General features: G+C 40.8%; 1 protein-coding gene across 2 annotated transcripts in view; it reads left to right on the top strand.

The window, feature by feature from the left end:
• Nucleotides 1–3,676: 3,676 nt before the first annotated feature.
• The window catches only part of MCM6 (minichromosome maintenance complex component 6), a 36,056-nt gene continuing 28,203 nt past the window's right edge, over nucleotides 3,677–11,529 (top strand). For both annotated transcript variants that reach the window (XM_045066477.1, XM_013046763.2), the window contains exons 1-4: nucleotides 3,677–3,873; nucleotides 7,145–7,291; nucleotides 9,209–9,319; nucleotides 10,420–10,669. In XM_045066477.1, the coding sequence (XP_044922412.1) occupies nucleotides 3,767–3,873; nucleotides 7,145–7,291; nucleotides 9,209–9,319; nucleotides 10,420–10,669 (615 nt within the window). In that variant the 5' untranslated portion in view covers nucleotides 3,677–3,766. The remainder of the gene's footprint in view (nucleotides 3,874–7,144; nucleotides 7,292–9,208; nucleotides 9,320–10,419; nucleotides 10,670–11,529) is intronic.

Raw genomic sequence — 11,529 nt, 5'->3', positions numbered from 1 at the left:
TTTAGCTGTGACAAACGTATTATAGTAAGATGTTACCAACAGAGAAAAACAAGGCACAGAATATATGTGAATTGATATACTATCTTGCATAACTTTTAGTAAGTCTTAAACCATTTTAAAATACATTTTTTTTTAAAGACAGTAATAATGGTGGAGAAGGAAAAGAAGAGATGTGTGTTGTTGGACCAGGAATGGCCACATGTTGACAGTTACTGGAAGTTCTTTATACTATTCTGTCTACATTTGTGTATATTTAAAATTCTCTTTATAAGAGGGTAAAATGTGTGTGTGTGTGTGTGTGTGTGTGTGTATTTATATATGTATACATATACAGTTTGGGGGTCCTCAGTTTTGATCATTTCCTAGGAGGGCTCACAGACCTCACCATATAATTGTACTCACAGCTACCATTTATTACAGCAAAAGTATAGAAAATAAAATCAGCAAAGAGAAAAGGCACATGGAGCAATCGAAAGGAGACTAAACACAAGCATCCCAGAGTTCTCTTCCTATGGAGTCATATGGAGTGCATTTAATTCCACCCCAGCATCCAACTTGACAACAAATGTCACACTATCTACCAGGGAAGCTCATTAGAGAAGCCCAGAGTTTTTACTGGGGTCTGGTCACATAGACACCCTCTAAATAGCAATATCAAGATTCTAGACTCCCAGAACAAATTCAGCATAAACTATATTGTGCGCACAAACATTTTAGGCACAGTAGGCTATTTTTGTCATTTAGGTAAAGTGTCTTATCAGTGTAGGGAACTTTTACCCATCAAGCTCCCAAATGCTAGCAAAAGGCCAACCTTGCAAGCAGGACTTTCTAGGAATGGCAGTCTCTGGCCTACACACACACACACACACACACACACACACACACAGAGGCATTTGACTTTCTGGGACATAGCAGAGAGATATTACATAACCCACACCCTCCTCTTGCTATGGAAAGTATCCCCACGGCCGTCATTTGGAGACTTCATGTCAGAAACAAAGTTTTGAGAAATCAACCTTGAGGATAGAAGAAAAAGAGGACAGCAAAAAGGAAAAATAGGAAAGATAAGACCTTTGGAGAGGAAGTACCCAAATCGGGTTGGCAAACTGCTCCTAGCTATCTCCTAGATCCAGTGTTATTAGTATGAGGGTTATGGCTGATCTGTAGCACATGGAGTTTGAAGTTCCTAAAAACCATACAAGTGGTCCAGAGCTTGTGAAGAGCTGAGGGGTACAGGGCCACAAGTGTTCCCATTCCTTTCCAATGAGGTAAGACATACAGTCTCAGATACGCTACAGTACATCAGCAGTGAGCACTTTTGTTAAACCTTGTCTTTTGTGAAGAGTGTATTTGTACATGGGGGTTTTAAAGGAATTACAGTAACTTCTGTCACCCTATTTCAAATTAAGAAAAAAATTTTTTCATGTATGGAAAACTCAAAAAATGGAAGTGGGGGCGCCTGGGTGGCTCAGTGGGTTAAGCCGCTGCATTCGGCTCAGGTCATGATCTCAGGGTCCTGGGATTGAGTCCCGCATTGGGCTCTCTGCTCAGCAGGGAGCCTGCTTCCCTCTCTCTCTGCCTGCCTCTCTGCCTGCTTGTGATCTCTGTCTGTCAAATAAATAAATAAAATATTTAAGAAAAAAAAAATGGAAGTGGTCCAGGCTTCTCTTAATCTCTTGGAGGCCCAAGAAAGAGTACTGGTTGATGATACACAAGGTAGAACTCATCAGCACCCATAAGTGATGGTGATGAGAAATAGAAGCAGAAAAATGGGGGCACCTGGGTGGCTCAGTGGGTTAAGCCTCTGTCTTGGGCTCAGGTCATGGTCTCAGGGTCCTGGGTTAGAGCCCAATCTCAGGCTTTCTGCTCAGCAGGGAGCTTGCTTCCCCCTCTTTATCTGCCTGCCTCTAAGCCTACTTGTGATCTCTCTCTGTGTCAAATAAATAAATAAAATCTTAAAAAAAAAAAATAAGGGCCATTTATCTCCTGCCTAATTCTGATAAGGATCAAATAGGTGCTGGTTGCTACATTCTTAAAGGATCTCATAACTGCCTGTACATCTCGCCAAAAGCTAATATCAAGTTGAGTAAGCACCAGAGAACTCATATGAAAGCAGTTTTGAGTAGAAATTCCAAGAAAATATTTGTGATCTAATACTTCCTGCATGTCCCCACCCCCTCGAACACTAAATATATAATCACCAGTTTCATACAGCAAAGGTGCAGCTCTTTCTGCTTATAGGTCCTACCCCCATGCTACTTAAATAAACTTGCTAAATTGCACGATAAAAACCTCTCAAAAATTCCTTCCAAACCAGGCTTGCTCAACGATCCCGCAACAACTGGAATGAAGAGGGTCACCCAACAGACCTTCTTTAGGAGAAAGAAGGGCTCTGGGGCCAGACCACTTACGGGACGCACCGAAGAAGAGGTGTCCTCAAAGGATAACCAAGAATGGCCAAACAGGAGAAAAAGCAAGTGGAACAAAGTTGGGTAAAGATTCCCAGGGAGTGAAGAAAATCAAGAGGACAGAGGATGCAAGCCTTTGGCTATGTTTTGAGAGTTAGAATATGTCAAGGCCATAATGTTGCCTGGCTACTGAAATGATAATATACTCATTCTAAAATACTCCTTCTTAAAGAAATGTGAACTATATTTAAATTTTTGTTAAAATTTAATTTGAAAATGAAGTATCAGCATGTTCCTCTAAGTATAGATTCCAATGATTTATAAACAAATTTAGAGAGTTCTAGTTTTTCTATTAACAAATTTAATTTTGATATTATTTATGGTTAGACATTTTCATAGATCACTTCATAAACTAATTATGTTATGCATGCATATAATGAATATGTATATAATGTAAGTTTGTTGAGGTCTCTATTTGCAATTCTCACGTGTGCTGTTGCCTGGATACATGTGTATGCTATAAAGGTCTAGGTTTGTAAATAAAAACTCTTAAAGTCTCAAAAAAAAAAAAAAAAAAGCCTAGGTGGCTCAGTGGGTTAAGCCCCTGCCTTCGGCTCAGGTCATGATCTCAGGGTCCTGGGATGGAGCCCCGCATTGGGTTCTCTGCTCAGCGGGGAGCCTGCTTCCTCCTCTCACTCTGCCTGCCTCTCTGCCTACTTGTGATCTCTCTCTGTCAAATAAATAAATAAAATCTTTAAAAAAAAAATGTCAAACATTTCGCCGATTTTCCCCACTCAGCACCAACTACCACGACTCTGCCAACGACCCCTACCTAGTACTGTATATACATTTCTTTGGACTCTGATACAGAGCTTCACCTGGTGATTCACAGTTTATTTCCTCCAATTACCCGGCTCAGGCAGGTCTGAATCTTACTCATTTTTCTCTTCCATAGAAGAGAAACTGCTGCTCAGCTAATATCAGTGAAAATGATTTGAAGAACATTTGAAAAACAACCCGAGCCGAGATACAACCTTTTAACCTGCTCCAGAAGCCAAACTTCTCGCGACACCGCCACACTACGCAGGCGCAAAGGCAAAACCCGCGCGCTTCCTCCAGGTCTTTGCATTTGGCGCGAAATCCCGGCTCCGTGGGCGGGGCTGAGGGAGAAGCTGCACTCATTGGGCAGGTTTGGCGCGAAATCCGCGAGCTCTTGCGCCACGATTGGTTCTGGCCATCCCGGTGGGCCGAGGGGGCGGGCGGCGGCGGCGGCGGCGCGCGCAAAGCGATCGCGTAAGTGGTGGAGCTGCTGGTGGCTGCTGAGCGTGTCGGCTGCTGCTTGTCGCCACCCGGCAGCCATGGACCTTGCGGCGGCAGCGGAGCCGGTCGCCGGCAGCCAGCACCTGGAAGTCCGCGACGAGGTGGCCGAGAAGTGTCAGAAACTGTTCCTGGATTTCTTGGAGGAGTAAGTCGGCGGGCTCCCCTTCCTCACGGAACTTCCCGGAGCTTCCCCTCCCCGCTTCCGGAGCCCCGGCGCCCAGGGCCTGCCGACTCGCGGCTCCCGGGGCGGTGGAGCAGCAGTGCGTTGGGGACCCGAGGGGCCACGCACCTCGCAGAGAGCCCCACGCCCCACTTGGGGCTTAGCCGGGCTGTCCCGGAGGACTAAAATTCCCCAGGAGCCATTTTTCAGACTCTGAAAGCAGCGCTTTGGTCCCATCATTCCGTCTTCAGCGCCTGTAAGGCTGGTGGTCCCGTCGGCCCTGGTTACCGGTGTGGAAACTGAGGCTCGGGGAGGATAAGCGCTACCGAGAAGGGAGCCCTGCAGAGTCCTGATTGGACCAGACAGCCAGGCCCCTTCGTGTTGGGGGCACCGAGGGCCCGGGCAACCCCTGGAGCCTATGGAGATAAACTACTGGAGTGAACCCTGCACGTACGCAGATGCTGGGGGGAAGGGGAGTTCCAACCTGCTTGAAAGTGAGCACACTCCCCCGCCTTTCCTTCCGCTGTCCGCTTCCCCACGAACATTTTTTTTTTTTTTTTCCAGTTGCCTTCTAACCTTCCAAGCTCTTGGCCTCTCATAACCTCCCCTGCCTGGCTTTTTGCCACTGCCACCCGTTACTTTTCTTAGATAGTGCAGATGTATCACCTCTTTCCCTAAGCGTATGGACTTTGGACTGTTTCATTAAATTCTTTTTTTTTTTATTGTAAAATATGCATAACATAAAAGTTACCACTTAACGTTTTTAAGTGTAGAGTTGAGTGGCGTGAAGTACATACATGCATTTTATTAAGCAACTATCACCACCATCCATCTCCAGAACTCTTTTTGGTATTCCCAGACTGACACTCTGCAACCACTAAACCGTAACCCCAAACCCTTCCCAGCCCCAGCACCTGAGAACCACCCTTCTCTGTACTATGAATGTCACTATTCTAGGAACCTCATTCATATACTTGGAGTCAGTTTTTGTCCTTTTGTGACCTGCTTATTCCACCATAATGTTATCTTCAAGGTTCATCCATGTAAACAGGATGTGTCAGTTTCTTTTCTTTATGTGTGTGTCAATTTCTTCTTAAGGCTGAATATTTCACTATATGCACATACCACTTTTTGTCCTTTCATCCATGGACTCTTGTATTGTTTCCACACTTTTACTACTGTGAATAATTCTGCTGTCTTATGAAATTCTGATGTATTTAAAACCGTAATTTAATTTACATTCCCTACCTCTGCCTGACAGCTCATTTTTTCAAAGCCCAGCTAAAGACTCAACTCCGTTGTGAAACCCTATAAGCCTTTCAGTCAGCACCAATCAGTTTTTCCCTTATGCTCCTAAGGTACCACTTTCCCTTATCTCTGTAGAGTAACTTACATCTACCTGTCAGTCACTTCATCTTGCATGTAAATTCCTTTTTTTTTTTTAAAGATTTTATTTATTTGACAGAGAGATCACTAGCAGGCAGAGGCAGGCAGAGAAAGAGAAGGAAGCAGGCTCCCTGCTGAGCAGAGATCCCGATGCAGGGCTCGATCCCAGGACTCTGAGATCATGACCTGAGCGGAAGGCAGAGGCTTAACCCACTGAGCCACCCAGGCGCCCCATAAATCCCTTTCTTAACCCCACCTGATCACCACACCATATTGCAAAGGTCCTCAGTTAATGTTTGTTTTCTTTAAAATTTTCAACGTCTTTCAAGGCTGAATTCCAATGTCACTTTTTAAATTCTTGAAATCTTGGGGCGTCTGGGTGGCTCAGAGGGTTGAAGCCTCTGCCTTCCGCTCAGGTCATGATCTCAGAGTCCTGGAATCAAGCCCCATATCGGGCTCTCTGCCTGCCTCTCTGCCTACTTGTGATCTGTCAAATAAATAAATAAAATCTTTTATAAAAATTTTTAAAAAAATGCTTGGAAGTCTTTCTAGATGTTCTTGTTGGGCAGAATTAGTTTATAGGCCCACAGCACAGTTCTTATACCTCCATTTTTTCTCTGATTTTATTGTGGAAGGAACAATTAACATGAGATCTACCCTCTTAACAAATTTTAATATATTACCATTGACTGTAAGTACAGTGTTACACAATAAATCTCTTAAAGCTTAACTATTCAGTCTCACTTGGCTGAAACCTTATGCCTGTTGATTAGTACCTCCCCATTTCCCACCTCTGGCAACCACCATTCTGCTGTCTACTTAATGTAAGCTCAGCATCCAACCTGGGGCTTGAACTCTAACTCTGAGATCATGAGTCACATGCTCTACCAACTCAGCCAGCCAGCCAGCCACCCTCATTCCACTTGACTCTATCAATTTGACTATTTTAGATACCTCATATGAGTAAGATCATACAGTATTTGTCTTTCTGTGATTGGCTTATTTCATTTAGTGTGATGTCCTCAGCGCTCATTTTTGTTGACACATATAGCAGACTTTTAAAGGCTGAGCAGTGTTCTTTTGTGTGTGAATACATTTTCTTTACTCATTTGTTGTGGACATTTAGGTTGTCTTGTTATCTCTTTAATAGGAGTGTCTCCTGTGAGACAGGAACAACATTGTCATTTTTAGCTTAAAGTATCTGGCACAATGCTTTGCAGGTGGATGTCTAGTATGTATCTAACAGAACATGCCATATTTGAAGAAGGAATTGACATTTGCCTCAAAATGAATCTGCATTTTATGTTAAAAGAACAAAAAGCAAAAATGTTTGATAATCCTTTATGTTGCGTGTATAGATGTTTCTGTTTTCCTGAGAACTTGGGCAGTGAAGCACCTCATCTCTGTATTTTTATTCATGTTTTTAAATTAACAACTAGTCTGTAGTTTTCCTTATAGAAACAGAATCTTTGGATTTCACCTTGCATTTCTTGGTTTAATATTTTCCAATCTTAATTATATGTGACAATAATAAAAGAATAGTTAGCATATTTTATTAGAAAATATTAAAGTAGAAAATGCAGATTAAAATCTGAAGGCCTAGTTTTTCTGTGTTCTGGGCAAAGCATTATACAGGCATTCTTGTTTAAAATTCACAGTAATCTTATGAGATAAAGCAATGTCCTAATTTTTTTTTTTTTTCTCAAAAAAGGGGTATAAGTAACTTGCCCCAAGTTACACAATTTGTAAGGTGAACCTGTCTGACCCTAAAGCTGATGAATTTTAACCAATACACTGGATTATCAGGCATTTAGATTGTTCTTTTTACCTCCTCATTCTTAAATTTAATCTGACTTGCATGTACCTGCAGGTTCCAGAACAGTGATGGAGAAATTAAGTACTTGCAGTTAGCAGAAGAGCTCATTCGTCCCGAGAGGAACACGTTGGTTGTGAGTTTTGTGGACCTGGAGCAATTTAACCAACAACTTTCTACCACCATTCAAGAAGAGTTCTATAGGTATGGGGCATTAATCTTCTTTACTCTAAATAGGCATGGAGCCTGTGAATCCAGCTCTTCTGGGACTGCAAGTGTTCGTTTGTGAGGCAGAAGCCAGCTGTCAACAGAGGTGCTTTGATACAGCCAGTGGTCATTTTAGCTGAACTAATTTAGGCCTTTGTGGAGCTGAATATTTTTCACATGCAAATGTTGAAAATCTATGCTTTCTATGTAGTTTTCCCAAGTTTTCAGAGGACCACTTACTTTCTATCAGACATTCAGTGCTATTACTGTGTTCATTTGATTCTTTTTCTTGCCCCCAGGAATAGGTGTTTGAGAAAGTGTGTGGATCCTATTCTCGATCAGGGGTGTTTTTTTAAAGTAATGACATTGTTCTTAAAGCTTAATTTTTTTCTGATTATAAAAGTAATGTGTATGTTGTAAGAAGTTTAGAAAGTAGAGTTAAATAGAAGGAATACATACATATTTACAGATAGTGGGATTACATATATATTCTCATCATCCATAGATAACCATCATTAGCAGATCGGCAAATCGGGAGTTTCCCAAGGATCTTCTGGCACATTTTTTTTATTTTTGTATATGTAACTATTGAGATCATACTGTAGATACAGTCTCCTGCCCTTTCACTTAATAGTATAACGTAATTTTCCATATCATATAAAGTCCCTTGAAAACATTTTAATAGCTGAATGGTATTTCTTTTGGACAGAAACTAGACAATAATTTAGGCTTTCATTTTACTTTTAATTGCTGTATAGAATAAGAACCTTCTCTTCAAACAAAACTTTGTCAGCATTTATATTAAATAAATGTGACAATCTGTATAAATAAAACCAGGTTAAAATAAACATTGTGGACAGTTGTGAATGAAAAATGAAGACCCAGAAGTAATGAGAGACAGCCCTACTCCTTTACTTGGTGGGCTGGGAGGTGGATGACTTCAGTGTTTCTGGTTATATCTGATCATCAGGACTGGTTGCAGGGATAGGCAGCCGAGTTTTGTGAGCATGCACAGCAGGAAAAGTTGTATTGACAAGTGAGAGGGAGCTAGAAAATCCAGGCTGGTTGTATAAACACCTGTACTCATACCTCATGCACAGGCATGTAGCAGTTGTGTCTCCTAAAGGTAGTTCGTTGTTCAGAAGACATTCAGATCCCACTGCTTAAACAAACCAAGCTGCAACAACTATTGGGAATGTGTATAAAGACACTTCAGTCTAATCAGTCAAGTGGTATTTTTCTGCCAGTTTCCTCTCATGTCAGTACACAGATTGCTCCCTTCATCCATTTCTTTCTTTTTTTTTTTTTTTAATATTTTATTTATTTTATAGACAGAGATTACAAGTAGGCAGAGAGGCAGGCAGAGAGAGAGAGGAGGAAGCAGGCTCCCTGCTGAGCAGAGAGCCAGATGCGGGACTCAAAGGACCCTGAGATCATGACCTGAGCCGAAGGCAGCGGCCTAACCCACTGAGCCACCCAGGCGCCCCCCTTCATCCATTTCTTATCCATCAAGAATTATACCTAGAAAAATATTCCAGGCCTTGCATCAAATGAGAGACTGTCTTGCTGGATTGTAAGCCACCTAGATTGTTCAGGTAGATTCATCTTGGAGTGACCTACAGTGTCGGTGCTAGATGCTAATTTAAAGATAGTGGATATTTGGGTATAACATTTTATCTTCTGTGTTTCTTGTCTTAGATCTATTTGTGGTGGGATAGGAGAGGATTGGAAGAGGCTCATAAACCTAGACTAGACAATAGAAGTGTTCTGCATAGTTAAATTTTAAGGCTTGGTTGTAGCCAGATGAAATTGCTTAGTCTCAGCTGTTTTAAACATGGAAGGTAAAGGGGGCCTGGGCCTTGGTAGCCCTCTTGAAGATGACATGTGTTTTTTGTTCATTTGTTTGCTTTTCAGAGTTTACCCTTACTTATGTCGGGCCTTGAAAAACTTCGTCAAGGACCGAAAAGAGATTCCTCTTGCCAAGGATTTTTATGTTGCATTCCAAGACCTACCTACAAGACACAAGTAAGAAACTCTTCTTTGGAAGAACAGGAATTCACCAAACAGTATAGGCATCACTTAATGATTAAAAAACTCAGGAGGTTTAGTTGTTGGGTGCTTTTGCTTGTTTGTTTGGTTTTTTTAATATTTTATTTATTTACTTGAGAGAGAGCAATTGAGTGAGCGACAGCATGAACAGGGAGGTGGAGCAGAGGGATAGGAAGAAGCCAACTCCCAGCTGAGCAGGGAGCCCAGCACGGCTCAATCCCAGGACCCCAGGATCATAATCTGAGCCGAAGGCAGACACTTAATCGACTAAGCGGCCCAGGTTCCCACAGGTTTTGTCTTAAATGTGTAAAGAGTTAGGCTTAGTTATCTAGAAAGTTTGGTTTTGGAGAAATACATTTTTCTAGAGAGATGGAATGGGAAGTAAGTTAAATAAAGACATTTCTGGGGAATATCATATTTCAGGACGCCTTTCAGGGGACATCTGGGGAAAAATCAATCAAGGGAGAAAATAGGAAAACTGTGAACAGTCACAGAAATACATGAATCTCTGGAAATTTTTGTCAGCTTAAATGGCATAACTTTAAAACATTTTTTCTCATTAGCAATTATTATTTAAAGAATAAATTTGCTGGGAGAAATTGAAGTGATATTTTGAAAACTTACACTAATGAAATTATTTGTGAAATTAATAAGTTATTTAATGTAAAATGAGTTTGTGATATAAAGGAAGTGTTTCTGAATTTCTCAGTATACCATTTCTTTCCTGTGATAACTTTACTATAAAACTAATACATGATTGTTTAGAAATTGTAGGTAAGCAGAGAACATTTGCATATAAAATAAAATGGGATCATCTGTTTTATAATTGTAATTTCATTTCTTTGGCATCTTTATTTAGTTTTCATATTAATGATTTTTACTCTGAATGCATATACTTTCTCATTTAGGGATGGGCACATTGACTAAATCATTTTTGGAGAAGAGTCCAAAGAATTCCTTCTTGTTTTTTGTTGTTTTTGTTTGTTTTAACATAAATTTATCTTTGAATACCCTCTCATTGAAATGGAAACATTTCTTAGGTTGGAAATGAATATTTATTATCTGTCTTTAAACAGAATTCGAGAACTCACCTCATCCAGAATTGGTTTGCTCACTCGCATCAGTGGGCAGGTGGTACGGACTCATCCCGTTCACCCAGAGCTTGTGAGTGGAACATTCCTGTGCTTGGACTGTCAGACAGTGATCAAGGATGTAGAACAGCAGTTCAAATACACACAACCAAACATCTGCCGAAATCCAGTTTGTGCCAACAGAAGAAGATTCTTGTTGGATACAAATAAATCAAGATTTGTCGATTTTCAAAAGGTATTTATTAACTTCTGTGTAGTTCAGATTCAGTTTATGGTAATAATTCATCTCTAGGAACTTGCAGTTATCATAAGCTTATTTAGGTGATGTTAGTCTTGGTTTTTATGTAAGTGGAGGATCATTATATGTGACTACAGACTTAAGGCCAAAACTCTTTTTTCTTTTTTTTTAAACCCAAAACTCTTTTTTTTTTTTTTAAAGATTTTATTTATTTATTTGACAGAGAGAAATCACAAGTAGGCAGAGACGCAGGCAGAGAGAGAGAGAGGAGGAAGCAGGCTCCCTGCTGAGCAAAGAGCCCGATGCGGGACTCGATCCCAGGACCCTGAGATCATGACCTGAGCCGAAGGCAGTGGCTTAACCCACTGAGCCACCCAGGCGCCCTAAACCCAAAACTCTTGATGCAAATTCTAATTACCAGTATATAAATGTGTTTCAACCTTTAATTTAAAGTTGGATTGGAAGCACCTTCAGACTGTGACAAAATGTATTTGTCAGAGAATAAATAGTAAACATGATGATAAATAGTAAACGTGATGATGATGATGATGAAGAAGAATGAGAACTAATGTTAATAAAACTTTGAAAAAGTAGAAACTTGTTGGTTTAAGACCAATGCATGAATAAAAGGACAGGCAGAAATGGACATGTTTCTTGATAGCCGTGAAGATTATCATGACTGAAGAAGAGGAGCCAAATTGGAGATCATCTGAGGGATGATTTGGTGTGAGGCATGGAGGTTATCAGGGCCTTAAAATCTCAGGTTGGGAAATTTGGGCCTATTTTGATAAACAAGGGGAATATATTTTCAGGAGATACACTTTTCTTTTTTAAAGGAAGATTAATAGGACATTGGT

This window comes from Mustela putorius, unplaced genomic scaffold, assembly GCF_011764305.1.
Source record: "Mustela putorius furo isolate JIRA1106 unplaced genomic scaffold, ASM1176430v1.1 tig00003867_pilon_pilon_pilon, whole genome shotgun sequence".
In the NCBI taxonomy this organism is placed as follows: domain Eukaryota; kingdom Metazoa; phylum Chordata; class Mammalia; order Carnivora; family Mustelidae; genus Mustela; species Mustela putorius.
This window is presented reverse-complemented; position numbering and strand designations above follow the sequence as displayed.